Here is a 23,845-nt window from a genome sequence, read left to right as displayed (position 1 = left end):
CAGAACCAAAGACCACGTGTGCCTTCAGGAGGCTTTGTGGTATCACTAATTGGGTTTTCAGCCCCTGCGGGTTCACATACCTGGTTATGCAACAACAGTTCGCGTACCTATCTTGCCGTATTTCCTTTCATTAAGGCCAGAGAGATACTGAGTAAAGAGAGTCGGGAGGGGGGCATAACAGGGGTAAAAAGAACTGTTTAAGAGCAGGCTAGAGGCCATAAGACTCCTGCAGGGTAAGAGCCTGTCCCTCAGACAAAGGTCCCTCAGGTATCCGCAGTCTCGGTACCTGATGTCTCACTGCTTTTAACTCCTCTCAAGGTCCGCAAGCTAACGCAAAACCCTAGAGCAAGATCAGGAAGCCGGAGGCCACCAGCGAGGAGCCGCAAGAGAGCGGCGACTATCGCTCAGAGAAGACCCGACTTCCCAGACCCCTTCGCACAAGGGCGGGGCGTGCTCTCGACTGCCAATCCCCGCGCCCACACGTCGTCGTAGCCCCGCCCCACCCTGCCCCCTCTCGCTCCTCCCTTCCCTGGGGCTGGTGCGGCGGCTGCGACGTCAGCGCTAGGAGAGCCCTGGGTGGCGGCTGCGCTGTCTGCGGGCCGCGGCCTGGACGCGCTGCGGGGAGGGGCGGAGCGAACGGGCGGGAGCGCGCGCTGGGCCCGCCTCGGCTGCTGCTGCCGCCGGCGCAGCCGCCACCGCTGCCGGGGAATAATTTGGGCGGCAGCGGGCGGCCCCGGCTAACAGCCACGAGCCACTTCTGCGGCTGCCGAGAAGAGCGAGGGTCGCCGGGCTCGTGTCGTCCCCCTCTCTGCCCCCCCGGAGGGGCGAGAGGGAGCCGAGGCTGATGTCAGGTACGCCGGCGGAGGCGCCCTCAGACTGTGGGTCCAATGTCTTGGTTCCCCTCGCCCTTCCCCTCTTGGAGCGTGAGTGTGTGAGTGGGGGAGCGTGGAGGGTGGAACCCCACCCCCGGCGCCGCCAAACAGGTGTCTCGGAGTCGTCGCCGGGGCTGGGGACGTGCGGGTTCCTGAGGGAGGCGCGGGGCACTTCCTGCTCCCGGCATCTCTGCGAACTGCCATTGGGGCCGCCTGCCCACCGGGCCGCTATTTTGTTGACATGTAGCCTTCTCTGGGTCGTGGGTCCTTCCCTTTTACCCTCTCGTGCCCCTCGCCTCCTCGCACGTCGCCTGCCGTCGGGTCGCGACGGTGAGACACGGGCTGCGCTCCGGACCGCGCGGCTTGAGCACTTAGCGGTCGTGCCCCGCTGGGCCCTCTCCCTGCGGACCTGTGGGCGTTCACGTGTGGACATCTTCCAGGAGAGCAGCCGGGCTGCCGCGCCGCCCCAGCGCCCAGCGAGCGGGCGCCTTCCGCAAGTGCCGGGGGACTTCCTCAGGGCTCTCTTGGACCAGCAGGTTTGTCTGTGGCCGATTTGTTCTTTTAAATTTCCCTGCCTCTAGTGAGGCAGGTGTGTTTGGGCACTAGCTGCGTGGAGGACGAGGAAAGGAGTTTTTTCCTTCCCTCCTCCCTCCCCCACCAAGTGTGATGGGATTCGTAGGTGCTGACAAATTGGCTTTACAGGTCTGAATTTGGAATTGTATACACAAAAAAATGAACGAAATTTAGGGGTGGGGATTTATTCTTGCCCAGCTCTTACCCTCTCCCTTTATTATTATTGTCAAATGACAAAACATCACAAGCTTTGGAAAAGTTAACTAGATTTATAATCTAGTTCTCTGAATTCCTTATAGTTATTGTGGTATATCCTTTTAAAGCATTTCAGGTTGAAAACTATTATCCTAACCATGAATTGGTTTCCTTATGATTTTAAAAGTTAATTATAAAGTTAGAACTTTAATGCAATAGAGTAATTAGGCCAATGTGTAACGAACAGAAATATGTTCATTTACCAAAAACTGGGCAGCGATAGCTCTGCCTGGATGCCAGGAAAAGATGTCGTGCATAATTTCAAGTTGTTTATTTCTGTTGTTGGTTTAGACAGTGGGAATCTGAGGTTTTAGGAGGTAAAACTAACTTTTTGCAACTTTCCACACTTTTATCAGATAAATGTCACTTGATGCTGTGTGTTCTAAGTATTGTGTATAGTTAACTCTTTTTACCATATGTTAAGTAAAACAGTGATTTAGTAAGGAAAGTATGACTCACTTAAAATTCTTCACAGGAAAAGAGCATGGTATTTTAGTACTAGTGGAGAACAATTAGATGTCTCTCTTAAATTTGCTTGGAGTTTGTGTTTTTCTGATCTTTTTAGTTAGGGTTCAGCATTTTAAAAATATTTTGTGGTTACTACCCATTTAAAGGTAGGTATTTTTCTTAAATATGTTTTTTTTGGGGTATAGATTATACTAGTCTATATTTCTGAGTAAATTCAGTATCCAGGAATTATTAGAATTTTATCACAAAGTCATTTAGGAGTACATATCAATTAATGATCACCTAGTCATAGAAATAGAAAAGTGTGTCATTTAGGTATGCTATATACTATTTGTATATTGACTTGTGCTCACTAAGATAAAAATTGCATTATACAGCTTACTTTATAAACCATGGTAATTTAAAGTAGAGTTTCTGTGTGAAGAAATCATTGATTGGAATTCTTGTGACAGTGCACCTGTAAACAAACAGTAAATGGAAAATGGACAACTTGATGCTGAAATTTCATTCAGATTCACTTAAAATTTTAAGCTTCCCAGTACAACCATGTTACTTTTAGAAGATTTGTTGAGATTTGAGTAAAGAGGCTAGTGTACAAACCACAGCAAGGTGGAAAGAATATGGCAAAATTCTTTTACCCAAACCTAAGTGGGATTAAGGTCATTCTTTTAGAATAAGGGGGAAAAGATGGAGAATTGTTCCATAAAAGAGAAGTTAGCATTTTATTTTGAAGTCTAAATGTGTATCGAATGTGTATTTAAATTTTCAGTTTATAACTAATTCAGATGTCCTATGGGAAAATACATGCCAAATTCTATAATATGTGAAAATAAGAAGTGTCCCTTGAAGAAAAAAATATAAAGAAGCTGTTGTATGTGAAATAGGGTAGCCCATAGGAAGGTAGGAGAAACCAAAAAGAAAATCTGAGTACATTATCTAGAACCTGTAGTGTAAGCTGCCTTGCACATTGAAGGGACACATGGAGGGCAGAGAGAGGCGGTGTTAAATTGGGGAGATTCTGAACAGGAAGTCTGATTAGTTCACAATGAAAACTATATATTAAAACAAATTGGTGCAAGTTGGATAATAGGGAGACTTGAAATTATACAGCTTGGTGTAGTCATTTGCATTTTTGGTCATTGTGTTAGTTTCCTAGGGCTGCTATAACAAAATACAGCAAACTGAGTGATTTAAAACAACAGAAATATATTGTTTCACAGTTTTGGAGGTTGGAAGTCTGAAACCAAGATGTTGACAGGGCCATGCTCTACCTTCTAGGGAAGAATCTGTTCCGTGCCTCTTAGCTTCATGTGTCACTGGCGTTCCTTGGTTTAAAGTTATATCACACCAGTCTCTGCCTCTGTTGTCACATGGCATTCTCCCTGTGTGTCTCTGTCTTAGTATGGTGTTCTCCCCTTTTTGTAAGCACGTCAGTCATATTGAATTAGGGGCCACCCTGCTGACCTAATCTTAATTTGATTACCTCTCCAAATGCCTTATTTCCAAATACGATCACATCCATATCTCCTGGGATTAGGACTTCAACCCCAGTCTTTTTGGGAGACACAGTTTAACTCATTACAGTCATGTAATTTATCTTTTACAGTATTCAGTAAAATTTTAGCACCATATAGCAGACCAAATCAGAGGGTGCCTTGGGAACAGAGTAAATTCATTTACCTGTCTCACTGCCTACCATGTGCCAGGTCATAGAGGTAAAGCAGTGAGTAGGTGAACAAAAATCTCTGTTCTCATGGAGCTTACATTCTAAAACATTGGTTCTCAAAATGTGGTCCCTGGAACCTCAGCATCATCTGGGAACTTGTCAGGAATGCAAATTTTCAGGCTCTATTCCCCAGACTTCTTGATTTGGAAACTCTTTTAACAAGCCTTTCAGGTGATTCTGATGTACACTCAGGTTTGAGAACCACTGATCAAGATGGAGAAAAGAGACAATAGACAAGATGAGTAAGTAAAATATGTAATATATTAGATGTTAATAGGTGCTATGAGTAGGAATAGGGTGGCCAGGGAAGACCCCCTGAGAAGTAAAGACCTGAAGGAGTTGGGGAGTGAGCCATGTGAGTATCTGGGTGAGTTGTGTTCCCAACAGAGAACAGCAAGTGTAAGGACCCTCATGTGTTTGAAGAACAGCAAAGAGTCCAAAGTTAGAACACAGCAAGGGAACAGATAGTAATAGGTTCAGTTTTTGAAACTGCTGTTTGTTCCTTTTTGACCTACAAAAGCCAAATACTAGAAGGAGAGATCAGCAAGAGAGGAGTGTAGAGGGTAGGATTGCATACTGTGTGAGGTCCATCTTAAGGTTTTGGTTATGCCTCTGAGTGACATTGGGAAGACACTGGAGGGTTTTGAGCAAATGAGTGGCATGATCTGATTTAACTTTTAAAACGACTGGTAAAAATGGATTGAAGAAGCCAAGGATGAAGAAAGGGAAAAGTTGATTAGGAGGCTGTTGCAGTAGTTGGGAGAGAAAAAGTGGGAGAGTAAGAGGAAGGGGGAAAGGTGGCTTGGATTAGGGTGGTAGCAGTGGAAAGGTTAGAAGAGGTACGAAATTTAAAACACACAGGATTGTAGTGAAAAGTAAGCTTTTTTCTTCCTTCTCTAGTTACTTCAGTCACCCAGTTGCGATTGTAAGGATACACTAGTATATAATCTACGTATATTTTATGCATTCATTTGGCAGTGTCTGAAGACATTTTGGGTCACAACTAGGGGGAGTGTTACTGGCATCTAGTGAGTAGAGGCCAGGGATGCTGCTAAACATCTCACAGTGAACAGGACAGCCTCCAAACAGAATTATCCAGCTCATGATGTCATTTATGCCATGGTTAAGAAACACTGGCTTAATGGGATTTACAGAGGTTGGGGTATGGACGGTGGAGGTAAGGGGATGTTGTATAGACAGAAAAGACAGTAAGAGTAGAGCAACTCACCACATTGAGATATTTATTGAACTGTAAATAGTTCAGAATTGCTGAAGCATAAATTATAACGGAGGGAGAGACAGAGGGGGGGCATATCGTACCTGTAAGGTAATGTAATTCTTTGAAAACAAAGTTATAGGGCTTCCCTGGTGGTGCAGTGGTTGAGAGTCCGCCTGCAGATGCAGGGGACACGGGTTCGTGCCCCGGTCCGGGAGGATCCCACATGCTGCGGAGCGGCTGGGCCCGTGAGCCATGGCCGCTGAGCCTGTGCGTCCAGAGCCTGTGCTCCGCAGTGGGAGAGGCCGCAGCAGTGAGAGGCCCGCGTACCACACACACACAAAAAAATTATAAAACAGGAAAACTAATACATTATTAATTCTGTGTTAAATATCAGTCACCTTATGCCTATGTAAGGATAGGCTAGTATCATATGTATTTTATGTATTCATGACATACCTTTTTATTAATTTTTTCAATATTTCTAACCTACATGGTTCATCTACAAGTTTTTTTCAAATTGTCACAAATCTCAAAAAAGTTTTCCAGTATATTTATTGAAAAATATCTGCATATAAGTGAACCTGGGCAGTTCAAACCCATGTTGTTCAAGGGTCAACTGTAGTTACCTTTGGTGAGAACCTGGGGTAGAGATGGGCATGAAAGCATACTCTTTGTGTGTGTGTGTGTGTGTGTGTGTGTGTGTGTGTGTGTGTATGCGTATATGCATACATATACATATATGTGTATGTGTGTCTGTGTGTGTATATATATATATATGTATACATATTTAATCTATGGTTTCAGTTAGGGTTTGTTTGTTCCTTACATTTCTCATTTAAAAAGTAGCCACTACACCTTATTAACAAAAAGTCATAACCTGCCAAATGTGCAAAGATTTTCCTTATTAGTTCATATAGATCATTGTTTTTAACATCTATAGCATATTCTGTGGTGTGGATGTACCATATATTTTTTTTAACTTGTTCCTCATTAACAAACATCTGTGGCAATGGCTGCCGTGAACATCTTTGCACAGTTCTGTGTTTGTGTCCATAAGAGAAATTTCTGATCATGAAATGATGGGTCAAGGCATACTTGAAAAATTTTAAAGATGTTGCCAAACTGCCCTTCCAAAACACAGTAAATATGTACATTCTGAGAAACAACGAATGAGCGCCAGTTTTCTCTCATATCTAAGTCAGTACTGGCTGTTACTGAACTTAACGTTTTTTGCCGCTGTGATAGGTTAAAAATAGTATCTCTGGGCTTCCCTGGTGGCACAGTGGTTAAGAATCCGCCTGCCAATGCAGAGAACAAGGGTTCGAGCCCTGGTCTGGGAGGATCCCACATGCCACGGAGCAACTAAGCCCGTGTGCCACAGCTGCTGAGCCTGCGCTCTGGAGCCCGCGAGCCACAACTACGGAGCCTGCATGCCACAACTACTGAAGCCCGCGCACCTAGAGCCTGTGCTCCACAACAGGAGAAGCCACTGCAATGAGAACCTGTGCACCGCAAGGAAGAGTAGCCCCCACTCGCCGCAACCAGAGAAAGCCCGCATACAGCAACGAAGACCCAACGCAGCCAAAAATAAATTAAAAATAAAATTAAAAAAAAATAGCATCTCTGCATTTGAGGTTTACATTTCTGTAATATGAGTGAAATGTGAACATTCTTGACCATTTTTTTTCTTTTCCTTCAAATCCTTTATTTTCTTTAACTGTTTTTATATTAGGTTGGCCTTTTCTCTTTTTCTTTATGATACTTTGTTATTTTTTGCTGTACAGATTTTTTTTAACATTTTATACAGAAACATACCTTTGAACCAGCAATTTCACTGCCAGAAATTTATTTAATGCATAACCTTATACAGTTTTACTATAGTTATACCTTTTGAGTTTTGAAAAGATCTCAGTTCATGATGTAAAGGTGTAAAGAGATGTTTTCTTCTAGTTTTTTTTTTAATTTCATTTTTTTAAAATATTGAAATCTTAGAAACATTTGGAATTTTAAAGAGAAAGGTAGGGATCCAGATGGTTGCTTTTTATCTTTTTCCCAGAAGGTTATTTCAATATCATTTCTTGAATAAGCCATTTTTTTCTTGATTTGAAATGCTATGTGTATTATGTATTAAATTTCCATATGTACTTTTTTTTTTTTAACAGACTGTTTCGATCTGATGAAGACCACCAGAGATATACATCTTTAGGCTAACAAAGTTAAGTTAATTAACTTGCTGCTGTGAGGGAGATCACACACCAGAGGAACTGCCAGAGGGGACAGGGTTATTATAGGATTCTGGAGAAGGGTGGAGTTTAGACAGAATTTAAATGAAACAATATTTGATAGGTTTAAAGTACAGCAAGACTGTGAATCGGGTTAATTAACATCAGGCCTGGGCTGAGAAGTAGACTTAAGTGTCCTGTTTCCTTGAAGACTACAAAGTTAAGATAAATGTGGAATGTTGTGTCTGGGAAACACTTATCTGAAGCTCTGGGTTGGAAATTGAAGCTGTTTCTGATTAGCGATTCATCATACATGTCAGAGTGGGGTGTTCCAGTCTCACTGATACACTTTCAAATAATTCTAACAGTCTGGTTGTAGAGGAAAAAAAAAGTTTCTCAGCAATATATCTTTAGTATGAATTAATAAAAGTGTTTAAAAAATTTTTTTCCGATTCACAGGTACACTGATATGCCTGTTCAGCCTGAATATCAAATTGTTTTAATTACTATAGCACGTTTTACTCACATATTTATTTTTCCAAACAACATTTACCATAATTTTTACCACATTATTTAATTTTTAAAAATTGTATATCTTAAGTATGTCTGCCTAGGCTTAGTCCACCCCTACACCCCTTTCAGGAATTTCCCAGGTATACGCTCATGTTTATTTTTTCAAACTTTTTAGTTACATTTTACCAAGTTACTTATTTTAGTTGGGATGACATTTTATATAGATAGATACATATAGATTAATTTGGAGCAAATCTACCTCTTTATCATTGATTTTTTTTCCAATTTTTATATCGTAAAATACACAAAATATACCATCTTAACGATTTTTAAGTGTACAGTTCAGTGGTATGAAGTACGTTTATATTGTGCAGTCATGACCACCATCTTCCTCCAGAATTCTTCTCATCTTGTAAAGCTGAAACTCTACACCCATTAAATAATAACTCCCCATTCCCCTCTCCCTCTAGTCCCAGGAAATCATAAATCACTTTATGACTTTAGCTAAATATCTCATATAAGTGAAATTACAGTAAGTCCCCTACATACGAACCATCAAGTTTCGAACTTTCAAAGATGCAAACGTGTTTGCACGTCCAGTCACATAATGTATGTTCACGTGTCTGGCGTACATTGTTACATGCATGCATCCTCTACAAGTGGTTGTACTTTTGTGTACTTTACTGTATAGAGTACCATAGTACAGTATCTTTATTTCAAGCCCAGGATGTCTAGAAGCAAGAGTAAAAGCAGTGGTGATGTAGCTGGTACTGCTAAGAAGCACCAAGCAATAATGATGGAACTTGCTGTGCAACACAAGGTGCTTACTAATGAAGACCTGATGGAATTGGAGGCCCAGAGAAAGGATGAAGTGAGACAAGGGGAAGAAGTAACTGAAGAACCGAAGAGACTCACTATGCAGGAAATGGCAAGGGGATTTTCTTTATTTGACGAGGCACTGTTAGTTTTTGAGGCACAGGACCCGAACATAGAACGGTACACGAAGGTTACAGCAGCTGTTCAGAATACAGTCCAGTGCTACCGTGTCATATATGACAAGAAAAAAAGAACCACTACCCAGACATCACTGGATCCGTTTTATCAAAAGGGTAGACAGAATTGAATCCAGCAAGGAGCCAGAACCCGGGCCATCAGCGTCAGGCGTGAGTGAAATTGCAGCTTGCCCTCCATCTCCTGTTGCTGATGATCCTTCAGCTCTACTATCTCCCACCTCCTCTCCCTCCTCCAGTCAGTAACTCTTCTTGCTTGTTCACTCGATGCCAGCCCCTGTATACCAGTTGTTGTACTGTACTACTGTACTTTTCAAGGTACTATACCAGAAGATTAAAAATGTTTATTTTGTGTGTGTGTTTGTTTTTTATGTATTATTTGTGTGAAAAGTATTATAAACCTATTACAGTACAGTACTATATAACCAATTGTGTTACCTAGGCTAACTTTGTTGAACTTACAAACAAATTGGACTTATGAACGAGCTCTCGGAATGGAACTCGTTCATATGTAGGGGACTTACTGTATATAGTATTTGTGTTTTTGTAACTGGCTTATTTCACTTAGCATAATGTGCTCAAGGTTCATCCATGTTGTCGCATATGTTAAATTTTCCTTACTTTTAAAGGTTGAATAATATTCCATCTTGTATATAACACATCTTGCATATTCATCAATCATTGATGAACACTTGGGTTGCTTCCACATTTTAGCTATTGTGAGCAATGTTCCTATACAAATGGGTGTACAGATATCTCTTTGAGACCCTGCTTTCAATTCTTTTGGGCATCTACCCAGAAGTGGAATTGCTGGATCATGTGGTAATTCTATTTTTAATTTTTTTGTGGAACTGCCATGCTGTTTTCCACTGTTGCTGTACTATTTTACATTCCCACTAGAAGTGCACAAGTGTTTCCATTTCTCCACATCCTCACCAACACTTGTTTTCTGGGGTTCTTTTTGGTTTTTTGTTTGTTTGTTTGTTTTTTGCGGTACGCGGGCCTCTCACTGCTGTGGCTTCTCCCGTTGCAGAGCACAGGCTCTGGACGCGCAGGCTCAGCAGCCATGGCTCATGGGCCCAGCCACTCCACGGCATGTGGGATCTTCCTGGACCGGGGCACGAACCCGTGTCCCCTGCATCGGCAGGCGGACTCTCAACCACTGCACCACCAGGGAAGCCCCTTCTGGGGTTTTTTGATAGTAGCTATCCTTAATGGATGTGAGGTGGTATTTCATTGTGGTTTTGGTTAGCATTTTCCTAATGATAAGTGATGTTGAGCATTTTTTTCATACTCAACATGTTCATGCCTATTGGCCATGTGTATATCTTCTTTGGAGAAGTGTCTGTTCAAGTCCTTTGCCCATTTTTGGGTTGGGTTTGTGTTGTTATTGTTAAGTTTTAGGAGTTCTGTATATATTCTGGATATTAATCCCCTACTAGATGCATGGTTTGCAAATATGTTCTCCCATTCTGTGGGTTGCCTTTTTACTCTGTTGATAATGTCTTTCAATGTACAGGTTTTTAAAGTTTTATAAAGCCAAGTTTGAGTATCTTTTCTTTTGTTGCATGTGCTTTTGGTGTCATATCCAAGAAATCATTGCCAACTCCATGTTGGGAAGCTTTTGTTTTATGTTTACTTCTAAGAGTTTTATACATTTAGGTTTTAGCTTAGGTCTTTGATCCATTTTGAGTTAATTTTTGTATATGGTGTTAGGTAAGGGTCCAGCTTCATTCTTGAGCATGTGGATATCCAGTTTTCTCATTACCTTTTGTTAAAAAGACTGTCCTTTGTCCATTGAATGGGCTTGGCCCCCTTGTCAAAAATCTTTTGACCACGCATGCGAGGATTTATTTCTGTGCACTCTGTTCTATTCCATTGAGCTATATGTCAGTCTTTGTGCCAGTGTCACCCTGTTTTGATCACTGTAGCTTTTATAGTAAGTTTTGAAGTTAGGAAGTGTGAGTCCTCCGGTTTTACTCTTCTTTTCTAAAATTGTTTTGGCTCCTTGAGGTACCTTGAAATCCCATATGAATTTTATGATGGATATTTCTATTTCTTCAAAAAAAAAAGTCATTGGATTTTGATACAAATTGCATTGAATTCGTAGATCACTTTAAGTAGTGTTGACATCTTAACAATATTAAATCTTCCAGTCCATGAACATGGGATGTCATTCTGTTTGTGTCTTCTCTAATTTCTACTGAGGATGCAAGACATATTAATGTTCTCATTGAAAAGTAACAAAAAGGTATTCTCACTTTTGATCTTCTGAATCGGAAATTGTGGGAATAGTTTTAAAAACAGAGTTATAGTTTGAGACTTAATACAACTTGGTTTTGCGGTGTTACATAATTTTTGGAAGGTTTATTTGTTTCTAATCCTTACATACTTTTTCAGGATTCATGAAATTCCAAGGTCCTGTCTAGTACTGAGGTTGTGTAACTGTAATGCTCATAAAATACTTCAGGGTCATTAGGTGAAGGCTGTGTGTTAATATTTTCTATTTCTGTAGTTTTAATAAATTACTAATAAAAAATATTTTTAGTCTTTCTGTCTCTGAATTAATATGTACTTCTGTTATAATTTGTATGAGTTGAATACACATCAAAGGAAATAGTACATATAGTTCATGTTATATATCTAGTTTATGACTGGGTTATATAAGTGTATAAATGTGTCAAATGATGGGACCATATGATTTTTTATTCAGTAAATTAGGCAGTATAGATAAAGATACCTATTTGGAAAAAATAATTTCATCTGTGCCCCCCACATACACACACTTAAAACAAAACATTTGAATGCATTTTACAAGCCAGGCAATGTGTTAGTTGCTGGAGAGATAGAGATAAAAGAGTTATAGCTGTTGTTCTTGAGGAACTTATAGTCTAGGGGGAAATAGATATGTACATACCTACTATGATGAAGTGTGATAAGTACATAGTAGGAGATGTGAATGAAGGAACAAGAAAATATTTGATGGGAAAGCAGTTAATTTGATCATGGGTGATGGGGAAGACTGATTATGAAAAGTACTGAAACTAAGGTAACCATGAAAGATAATTATGCATTTATCCAGTAGACATAACTGAGGAGGGCACTCCAAGCAGAAAGAATAGAATGGCCAAAGTCATCCATATGAAAGGCCATGGCAGATTTGGAGAATGGCTCAGTATAGGCTTTATGGATAGGGAGTATCAAGAGTGCAGGAAGGTAAACTAGAGCTAGATCTTGTTTACCAAGTAAGCAGTATGGACTTGATCCTGTGGCATTGGAAAGTATTTCCTTTAAACAAGACTGCTATGTGAAGCCTTTATTAAGTTGGGAAACAGAGGTAAGAGAGTTGAGCCCAAGGGAGAATGATCAAGGAATGGAGGGAGAAAAGTGTTTACAGAGTGTAAAATAGATGTGGAAATATAATCAGGTTTGGGGACTTGGGGCATGAATAAGGAGATGCTTTGCACTCTTATTTCAAGCCAGCTGATACTTACTGTACCAATGTCTTGTGAAAAGCATCACGGTCAAGAACTCAGAGGTAGGAAACTATTTTTTGTCTTCTGGGAGTTTATATCCTGTAAACAGGAGAAAATATACCAATGACCATATCCTTAGTTCCTAGGACAGTATTTGACACATTGAAAGGTGCTCAATCAGTATCACCTTCCAAAGATTTCGTAAAACCTCACAGTCAAGTTAAAATCAAGTTGCGTAAATCTCAAACTGTAATTATGTTTGTTTTTTTAAAATATTCCCACCATGGGGCTTCCCTGGTGGCGCAGTGGTTGAGAGTCCGCCTGCCGATGCAGGGAACACGGGTTTGTGCCCCGGTCCGGGAAGATCCCACGTGCCGTGGAAAGGCTGGGCCCGTGAGCCATGGCCGCTGAGCCTGTGCGTCCGTAGCCTGTGCTCCACAACGGGAGAGGCCACAGCAGTGAGAGGCCCGTGTACGGCAAAAAGAAGAATACGATAGCACGACTTTTATCTTTCAGGATATTAGTGATAGTTTTGAGGGTTTTTCTTTAAGTTTTCATCTCATTACATGGTCTCTTTAAAGTTACATTAAATTTGACTATGTTGATCTTTTTCTTTCATATTAGAGGCTTTCTTTAAAATATCTGGTGATTCTTACCTGGCTATTTATATTTTAGAGTAGATATTAAAAAAATAATTGAAATCTCTGTACATGTTTTTAGGGCTTATTACCGGTAGTCCTCAGTAAGTCCTCCTTATTGCAGTAGTCCTGTATGATGGTTGAACTGGAAAGATTCATTGCTTAACCTTTTTTGGGGATTTCATAATGCAAAACAAACCAATTGGTTTAACTTTACCTGTGCAACAATCACTGTAACAGATGATGCTAATACTCTGTCCATAGGCCTTTATCTCCTTCCTCTTCACAGGCTTTGTTGTAGGGCTGCCCTCAAACTGCCAGATCCTGTTTTGCCAATGTACAGGCTCTGGAATTGTCTGAGGAATTTGTTTCCTACGGATAGCCCTTAACCAGTGATTGACTGTGTGGGTACAACTCCGAGGTGTGGCCTACACTGCCTCTAGAACTACCTTGAGGGATTAAGCTAAAATTACCCTCCATGGACTTTGCTTAGTATCTTACCCTTTCTTGACTTCCTACCCTTCCCTGTCCTACTTCCCTACAAGTTTTTCCCAGAAATACTTTCTAATAAATCACATTTGCACAAATGTGTCATCTCAGAGTTTGCTTCCTGGGGACCCAACTTAAGATAACTACTAATGTTTGGGCTGCATTTCCTGTAATAATGTATTATTTGGGGGTAAGATTGGACTGAGGTTTTCTATTTTATTTTTGGTCTCTCCTTGTCAGGTATCAGTATCCAGCCTTTTACATAAAAGAAGAATTGGTTAAGTTCTGCTACTTAATTTTCCAGAATGATTTATGTAGTATAATAATTATGTTTTTTGAAAGACTGAAGTATTTCATCCAGGAAAAACCTGGACCTCTTTGAAGTCTGGCTGTTTGACAACATTCTTTATTTCTTCTCTGGTTTTTTGGTTCATTTAGGTTTTATATCTTGAATCAGCTTTGATTATTTGTTTTTTTTAGAGAAATGTGGTTTTCATTTAGGTTTTCATGTTTAATAGTTATTATATAAAATGCTCTCTTTTTTTTCATTTCATCTGTGAATTTGGATATAGTTTGAATCCTGATTTGCACGAACCAAATGTGAAAAGACATTTGTGAGCTAATTGAGGCAATTTGATTATAGAAGACAGTTGGGAAAATTTGATTACATACTTGAGTTGGATAAGTCCAAAGAATTATTGTTAATTTTGTTAGGCATTGATAATTTTGTTAGGCATTTGATAAGGGCATTTTGGCTTGTAAAAAAATGTCCATATTTTCAAAGAGGTGTATAGATGTACATAGAGGTGAGATGACTTGATGTCTGGGATTTGCATTAAAATACTGTCATCAATTGAAGAAATAATAAAGTAATGTAGCAAATTTTAAAGTTATAATTCAGTCGTGTGATGGATATATGGGGGTTTATTGTTATACTTTTGTGTGTATTTGAAGTTTTTTTAAATTTTTAAATGTTATTTAATTTATTTTTTTATACAGCAGGTTCTTATTAGTCATCAGTTTTATACACATCAGTGTATACGTGTCAATCCCAATCGCCAATTCAGCACACCACCATCCCCACCCCCCCCGCGGCTTTCCCCCTTGGTGTCCATACGTTTGTTCTCTACATCTATGTCTCAACTTCTGCCCTGCAAACCGGTTCATCTGTACCATTTTTCTAGGTTCCACATACATGCATTAATATACGATATTTGTTTTTCTCTTTCTGACTTACTTCACTCTGTATGACAGTCTCTAGATCTGTCCATGTCTCAACAAATGACTCAGTTTCGTTCCTTTTTATGGCTGAGTAATAGTCCATTGTATATATGTACCACAACTTCTTTATCCATTCGTCTGTCAATGGGCATTTAGGTTGCTTCCATGACCTGGCTATTGTAAATAGTGCTGCAATGAATTAAATTAAAGCTTAAATTAAGCTTAAAAAAAAAACTCTGAGTTACCCCTCTAATGAAATTAGAGTACATACTTGTTAGCACATTCTCTCCTTCCCCTCCCCACTCCATTTTTATTCACATGATATGCCCTTTCTGCCTACGTGTCTTACAGTTAAATTACTATTATCACTTTATCTCATGTAGCTTTTCTTTCTAGGATAATAATATTTCTGCTTTGTTTCATCATTACCACTCCACAGTGTTATATTGGAAAGGATTACAACCTTCTATTAATGCTAACCCTTTCATTGTATGATTTCTTCATTTGTGAATTTGGGTTTTTGTTTTTGTTTTAATTTGGATTTTACTCTCAGCTGGTAACTCATTACCTTTAAGTAGGTAATGTATCAAGGGTATGTGGGTACTGAGTCCTTTGCATATTTGAGAATGTCTTCCTGTTGCATGGATTCTTGAATGACAACTTGCTGAATCTTTAAGTCTATGGGAATGTTGTCCCCCTCAAAAACTTGGGTTTTTGCAGCATTTCCTTTGACATATAATAACACAGAGGAGAAAGCTGCCTAATAATTTTTCCCTTGTAGTTCTGCCTAATTTTTCCCTTTGACTTGCTTATTTTTCCCTGGATACTTATAGAGGTTTTTTTTTTAAGTGAAGTTCAGGATCTCTTTTTTTTTCTTTTTTAATTTAACTTTTTAAATTTAATTTTATTTATTTTTTATACAGCAGGTTCTTATTAGTTATCTATTTTATACATATTAGTGTATATATGTCAGTCCCAGTCTCCTAATTCATCCCAACAACAACAACAACCTCCCCCCACCCCAAGTTCAGGATCTCTTAACCAAGGTTTTTCTTGATTATATGTGAGACCTTTAAATATTTTGATGCATGGACTCCATTTCAGTGCATTTTCTTTTATATCTTTGACTTTTTTTTTTTCTATTTCATTTGTTCTATTCTCTTTTGAGAAATAAGTTATTTCTGTGTTGGCTCTCCATTGCCCGTCTTTCATAGCTATCATTTCCTGCATAATTGCTCTAATCCCTTTAGTTTCTAAAAGACTACAAAATAGTCCTATGTAGTTTAAGATTTTCTTTCCTATGGAGTAAGTATTCAGGTCTGTGCTTTTCCCTTGTCTTTTGCATCCTATGTTTAATTTTGTTTCCCACTACAAGGTTTTTATGTAGGTCCCATGTATTTCTGCTTGTTCATTTTTTGTTTTGTTTTGTTTTGTTTTTTTGCGGTACGCTGTGGCCTCTCCCGCTGCGGAGCACAGGCTTCGGATGCGCAGGCCAAGCGGCCATGGCTCACAGGCCCAGCCGCTCCACAGCACGTGGGATCCTCCCGGACTGGGGCACGAACCCGCACCCCCTGCATCAGCAGGCGGACCCTCAACCACTGCACCACCAGGGAAGCCCACTGCTTGTTCATTTTTTAATAGAATCAATCCTAGGTAACCTTGCTTAAAAATCGTGTAGTTGAAAATCTCTTTTATTACCTAGATAGATAGATAATTGTTTTATGCACCATATGGATCTTCCCTTTAAATTTTGAGCTAGAGATCTATGCTGCTGCTGGCTGACAGTTTCTGTCTAGTCAGTTAGCTACCTGAGAGAGGTAAATTGGGGAGCTGGGACCTTGGACAGCTGCGAGTAGGAACTTTGATTTTTTAATGATTTTTTATTTTAAGACTCTAGGCAGTAGGGGGGCTTCACCAGGTTGGAGGCATATCACTCAAATTTGTTTGGCTGTTTTCCCATTTTGTCAGGGTGAATAGTTTACCTTGGTAACAAGCTGGGTTTGTTTCATGGGTCAGAACATATTTTTCTCTGCATAGTTACCTTTGATCTGTACTGGCTGGACATCCTTTTACATTCCCATCAGTAATATATAGTGATCTAGTTTTTCCACATCACCAGCATTTGGTGGTATCACTGTTTTTTATTTTAGCCATCCTTATGGGTAAGTAGAGATATCTCATTTTGGTTTTAATTTGCATTTTTCCTAATGGTAAATGAAGTTGAACATTTTCTCATGTGCTTGTCATCTGTACATCCTCTTCAGTGAAATATTTGTTCATGTCTTTTGCCTATTTTTTAATTGGATTGTTTATTTTTTTCTGTTTAGTTTTGGGAGTTTTTAATATATTCTAAATACTAGTTCTTTGTTAGGTATGTGGTTTACAGATATTTTCTTCCAGTTTGTAGCTCGTCTTTTCATTCTCTCAGTAGGGTCTTTCACAGAGCAAAAGTTTTTAATTTTGATGAAGTCCAGTTTATCAATTTTACCCTTTTATGAATTGTGCTTTTGGAGTCAAGTCTAAGAACTCTTTGCCTACCTCTCAATCTTGAAGATTTTTCTCCTTCCTTTTTCCTAAAAATTTTATAGTTGCATGTTTTACATTTAAGTCAGTGATCCATTTTGATTTAACTTTTATATAAGATGTGAGACTCAGGTCAGGGTTTATTTTTTTGCTTAGGGATGTCCAGCACCATTTATCGAAAAGTTTATCTTTCCTCCACTCAGTTGCTTTTGTACCTTTGTCAGAAATCAGTGGAGCTATTTAAGTGGTCTGTTTCTGGTTCTCTAGTCTACTGCATTGATCCATGAGTCACTCCCTCCACCAGTACTACAGAATCTTGATTTCAGTAGCTGTATGATGTCTTGAATTCAGGTTGACTGATTCCTCCTACTTTATATCCAATTGTGAGGATTAGAGAAAACATATAAAAGTTTCAAACATAATGCCTCACATGCAGTGTATTTGTAAGCATTTATAAGTTGTATCACTATATAACATTCATCCCAATTTTATAAAGAAAGTCTTTGGGGAAAAAAGTTTTTGAACATCATTTTAATGTGATTTGAAGAGAGAAATATATTTTGAATATGTAAATATAACAAATATGATAATCCAGAACAGATTACAATCTAGACTGACAACCCTGGCAGGATATGGTATAAAGTACTAAAATTTAAAAAACAAAAAACACTGAAAGCCTAGGACTTTATTGTGAATTCCACTGACTTTCTGAAAGCCTAAAAAACTGGAGGAAGGATTTGCTCGTGTAATAAAGGGCATTAAAGTCTTGGTGAGAGGATGTTAGTGACCAGTGTGTGACTGAAAACCAACCGTAAGAGAAGAGGAGCATTTATCTATATACAAGGATAAAAGATCAGTCTACCCTCAAAGTCTCTGGCACCAGTGTGGGAAGACGCTGAGTAATTTTTAGAGTTTTAAGAAGAAGAGAGATTGTACTAGGTCAAGTTGTGCTTCAGGTATAAAGGCAGTAGTAAACATTCTCCAGCCTGCAAGAATTTAGAATATAGCACCAATGAGCACCATTACAAAAATTACTTGCTGAAATCCAGCCAACAAAAACATGACATTAATAAAGAACTCACATTTAGAGCAGCTGTGATAAAAGAACTATTAATGAGCATAGAGTCCAATTTAAAATATATTCAAGATCAAGCAGTCATAGGAATTACAGTGTAATTTACAGAACATAAACTATGTAAATTTTACAGAATAAAAGTTCACAAAAATTGATTGTTGTGGGAGTATGTATATATATGCTGATTTACACATTCTCAAAGCAAGAAATCAATAGGTACTGTCTAAATTTGAAATATGTAATAAAAAAATAAGGCCTCTGATTGCTTTATGTTTTTCATAATCCTTATCTTTAGAGGGATTGTTTAGAGGAGGGGGTTCACATTCTAAATGTTTATTAGCTGATGTTCAAAGTTAATTAAATTCACTTAATTTTCCTTTTTCTATAAATTCAAATAAATCTAATTTACTATGTTAAATCTTTAAAGTAGCATGACTAATATAATCCCAATTCTGTAAAACGATAGCACAGTGGTTAAGAATCTGAATTCTTGATTCAGATTGCTTGTGTGACCTTGGGAAGCTTACTAAGCCCTCTGAGTCTGAGTTCATCTGTAAAGTGGGATTAATAGTCCCTAGTTTATGGGTTACAAGTAATCCATGCTCTTATTAGTACAGGGCCCAAATGTTAGGTATAATTACCCTCCCTTCTATCTCTGTTATTCACAAAGATGTTATTCATATTTGTAATGATACTCACCAGGTGTTAATGATAGTTGTTTCTGAGTGATGGGATTTGGGGTGGTTTCTTTCTTCTTCACATAGTTCTGTATTTGCTTGATTTTTTTTTTTTAACCAATGAATATCACAAAGCTGTTCCTTAAAAATTAAAATATAAATTTTAGTTGTCCCAGCACTTTTGCATCTGAAATCTGTAGTTTTAAAATCTCTTCAAATGATTCTGATTATGCATCAGGTTTGGAAAACAGGTGGCATTGATAACTTCCCTGCATTCAATTCTAATTAATATATATTGAAGCCCTTGTAATGTGGGGGGGTGTTAAGCCATGTCTTGTCCAATCTGGTCTACTTTAGACTCTTGTGTTAAGAATCTGAAGAGGTGGGGGTGATGATTTTTGCCAAAAATCTGAGTGGGGCATTCCACTCACATGAGGTAGCTCTTTTATGCCAGGAATAAGAAAGAAAAATGGAGGTATACAGAAATTTAGTCATAAGGCAGGAGCCCTTGAAATTGGAAGGAGATGGGGTAAAAGCAACAGGGATAAGCCAGCACATGCTGACTGAGAATTCTCTGGACCGGAAGGGGTAAGAGTATGACAGGCATCGAACAGCATCACAAAATATTTTAAAGTTAACAGATTTTGTAAAATCAAGAAGTCAGTTTTCCCTCCACTTACCCCAGAACAGGTGTCTTTCTAAAAAAGTGCTGCCTCAGCTAAGAAAACCCTATCCATCTACAAATAATAAAACCTCCATGCTGCAGAAGTAGGCTTGTTCTGAAGCTCAGTATCTTCTTGGAAAATGGCTGGGTAGCAGGTTAGTATTCATGGTTACTGGAGCTTGATCAGCACTTCCTTCACTTCAGATATTCACTGTGGTGATGGAAATAAAAATTTTCTCAGGCCCTACAGTCCTTACTTCCTGTTCTCAGTCACAGTGCTTTCTGTCTTGAGTGGTACTGAACGCCACTGTGACTATTGCTTTCCAGTACCAGGAGTGGTAGACTCTGCAGCCATGGAAATTTCAGATGGATTTGTGCCCTTCTGAGACTGTAACGTGATTATATCTGGTGTTGAGGTAAGGAAAGTCACAGCCAGTACAAAAAGAATAAAAAATCAAAACTAGTGTGTTAGAAGGCAGAGTGTCAGTGGGAGTATTACAAGATGTGGGGGATTGCTTGCATTGTGGCTCCTAGTTGACTTCTCAGTTTCTTAAGTGCCTGCTAATGTTACCTTAATAGCTTTCCTTCGGGTTTACGACTTCAATCTTATTCTGCCAGTCTTTCTTTAATTACCATAAGAAATTTGGAGTTGTGATGCCTTTCACTTCTCTCAGCTTCATGTTTTCAATTCATGATTCTTTGAAATCACTGACCTCAGTTGTATCAAGTCTTAATAATGTACACTCCAGTTAAAGGGAGAGCTCACATAATAGCAAAAAGATAGTTAAATAGTTCTCGTTGGCTTTTTTTTTTTTTTTTTTTTTTTTTTTTGCGGTACGCGGGCCTCTCACTGTTGTGGCCTCTCCCGCTGCGGAGCGCAGGCTCAGCGGCCATGGCTCACGGGCCCAGCCACTCCGCGGCATGTGGGATCCTCCCGGACTGGGGCACGAACCCGTGTCCCCTGCATCGGCAGGCGGACTCTCAACCACTGCACCACCAGGGAAGCCCCTCTTTGGCTTTTTGAATGTAATCTCAGACCAATATTTTGGCTAGAGCAAGGTCTAATGAACTGGGCTTCAAATAATCTGGAGAATTTTAGAGTTTCAGAAGAAGCACTTAAAGCAGGAAGGATATTTTTCTGGGATTGTAGATTACACCTTTTGAATTATAAGGATTTTGTTAAAGGGCAGTTTGAATGGGGAAAAGAAGACAGTGGGAGGGAGAATTTGAGGACACTGCCCCTCAGGGAAAACGGCAGAAAGACTTGGTAAACTTGTTTCTGCTTTTCCTCTGGGAAATTGAATGGGGGAGTTGAGCAGGACATATATACTCTTTGCCCATGAAGGCCTACCTTTCTAAACTTGAAGTTATAGTAAAGATAGAGCAAAAGAAGTAAACAAGTGCCTGCTGGTTTCACATTGGTAATTTGCATCTCTGGTGTTGAGCAGCTTTGCTTTCCATTTCCCCTTAGGGTCATTCTTCTCAAACTGGAATTGCTATTCAAGAGAGAGGGCCTGAGATACAAGATACAGGATAAGCATGGTATATAGTTCCATGGCATGCCAAATTTACTTACAGATTTTGGAATAAATATTTTTATGTCAAATATACATATATTAAATGTGTATTAAATGGGATAAAATAAAAGGTCATATGAAAATATTTTTATATAAAGCTTTTACTAAAGTAAATGTTAATACAGAGAAGTGTGTAAATCATAAATGCAGAGTTTAATGAATGCCATGAAAACAACAAACCAGATAACCACTACTCATTTGTTTTGTCTGATTTTAACATACTTTCTTTTTATAAGTGTTTGGATGACGTATCTCTTTCCATCCTTTTACTCTTAACTTTCTGAATATATTTGATGTATGTCTCTTGTAAGCAGCGTATACTTGGGTTTATTTTTTCTCTAGTCTGGCTGGTAATCTGTATCTTTTAAATCAAATTTTTAGTCTTTTTATAGTTAATGCTATTGCAGATAAATTTGTATTTAGTTAATCCTATAACTTTGTTTCCTGTTTGTCCCACGTATTTTTTTATCCATTTCTCCCTTTTTTCTGCCTTGAAAATACTTGTATTATTTTATCATTTAATTTTTTCTATTAGAGTTTTACTTATATATTTTTACCTTTTTAATGATTACATCAGCGATTATAGTATACATTCCTATTGTCTTTTTAAAATTTTAATTAATTTATTTTATTTTTGGCTGCTTTGGGTCTTTGCTGCTGTGCACGGTCTTTCTCTAGTTGCAGCGAGCAGGAGCTACTCTTCGTTGCGATGCGCAGGTTTCTCATTGCAGTAGCTTCTCTTGTTGTGGAGCACGGGCTCTAGGTGCACAGGCTCAGTAGTTGTGGCTCACGGGCTCTCGAGCGTAGGCTCAGTAGTTGTGGCACACGGGCTTAGTTGCTCCACGGCATGTGGGACCTTCCCAGACCAGGGCTCGAACCTGTGTCCCCTGCATTGGCAGGAGGATTCTTAACCACTGTGCCACCAGGGAAGCCCTCCTAGTGTCTTAAAGTCTGATATTAGTATTTTTACACAAAAAAATGATTTTAGAACACTTAAACTCTTTGTATCCTTCTCATACTTTTGTGCCAGTTTTGTCATTTATTTTAATGATAATAGTAATAATACCTTGTGGGAACTTTTTAATGTTTTATGTATCCTGTGTTCATTTGTATTTATTTATATACATAAGCTCACCCTTCCTTTTTTTTTTTTTTTTTTTTTTTTTTTTTTTGCGGTACGCGGGCCTCTCACTGCTGTGGCCTCTCCCGTTGCGGAGCACAGGCTCCGGACGCGCAGGCCCAGCGGCCACGGCTCACGGGCCCAGCCGCTCCGCGGCATGCGGGACCCTCCCGGACCGGGGCATGAACCCGCGTCCCCCGCATCGGAAGGCGGACTCTCAACCACTGCGCCACCAGGGAAGCCCTCACCCTTCCTTTTTACATCTCTGAATTTTCATGGAATTCTTTTCCTTCTGCGTGAAGAACTTGTTTTAGTATTTTTTTAAATTTATTTATTTATTTATTTATTTATGACTGCATTGGGTCTTCGTTGCTGTGCACGGGCTTTCTCTAGTTGCGGCGAGCAGGGGCTACTCTTCATTGCAGTGTGCGGGCTTCTTATTGCAGTGGCTTCTCTTGTTGTGGAGCATGGGCTCTAGGTGCGCAGGTTTCAGTAGTTTTGGCACACAGACTCAGTAGTTGTGGCTCACAGGCTCTAGAGCACAGGCTCAGTAGTTGTGGCACACGGGCTTAAGTTGCTCCTCGGCATGTGGGATCTTCCCAGACCAGGGCTCAGATCCGTGTCCCCTGCGTTGGCAGGCGGATTCTTAACCACTGCACCACCAGAGAAGTCCCTCCTTTTAGTATTTCTTTTAGAGTAGACCTGCTTATTATGAATTCATTCAGATTTTGTTTTTTGGAAAATCTTTTTCAGATTTATTTTTGAATGCAATTTTTGCTGGATATAGAATGCTTTCTTTGTCTTTGGTTTTTGGCAGTTTCACTGTAGTGTTTCTTGGTATCATTTTCTTTTCTTTCTTTTTTTTTTTAGTTTTTAAATTTTTTTGTGTTTCATAGAGCCTCCTGAATTGATAGTTAGTAGTCTTTTGTCAGTTTTGGAAAATGTTCAGTCATTATTTCTTCACATACTGGTTCTCCTCAATCATATGTCTCTTTTTCTTCAGAGATTCCAATTAACGCATATGTTAGACCTTTTCACTCTATTCCTTACGTTTCTTTCGCTCAGTTTTTTATTTACCATCCTTATGTCTTTTTGTACTTCATTCTGTGTAATTTCTTCTGACCTGGCTTTCAGTTTATTATTTTTCATCTTCACCTATGTCTATTCTTTACCTTATATCTTTTTTTTTTTTTTTTTTTTTTTTTGCGGTACGCGGGCCTCTCACCGTTGTGGCCTCTCCCATTGCGGAGCACAGGCTCCGGACGCGCAGGCTCAGTGGCCATGGCTCAGGGGCCCAGCCGCTTCGCGGCATGTGGGATCCTCCCGGACTGGGGCATGAACCCATGTCCCCCACATCGGCAGGCAGACTCTCAACCACTGCACCACCAGGGAAGCCCTATACCTTATATCTTAATCTTATCATTGAACTTATTGACTAACTAAAGTTATTAGTAGGAAAATCTCTTATCTAAGTCTCCTGTGGGTCAGTTTCTATTTTCTACTCTTTTCTCTGTTTTCAGTCAGACT

The 23,845-nt window shown here is 39.4% G+C and overlaps 1 protein-coding gene across 1 annotated transcript in view; it reads left to right on the top strand.

The window, feature by feature from the left end:
* The first annotated feature begins 759 nt into the window (after positions 1 to 759).
* The window catches only part of C1GALT1 (core 1 synthase, glycoprotein-N-acetylgalactosamine 3-beta-galactosyltransferase 1), a 35,476-nt gene continuing 12,390 nt past the window's right edge, over positions 760 to 23,845 (top strand). The window contains exon 1 of the mRNA XM_065884309.1: positions 760 to 851. Within this exon, the coding sequence (XP_065740381.1) occupies positions 845 to 851 (7 nt within the window). The 5' untranslated portion in view covers positions 760 to 844. The remainder of the gene's footprint in view (positions 852 to 23,845) is intronic.

Source organism: Phocoena phocoena, chromosome 9 (genome assembly GCF_963924675.1).
Source record: "Phocoena phocoena chromosome 9, mPhoPho1.1, whole genome shotgun sequence".
Taxonomy (NCBI): domain Eukaryota; kingdom Metazoa; phylum Chordata; class Mammalia; order Artiodactyla; family Phocoenidae; genus Phocoena; species Phocoena phocoena.
This window is presented reverse-complemented; position numbering and strand designations above follow the sequence as displayed.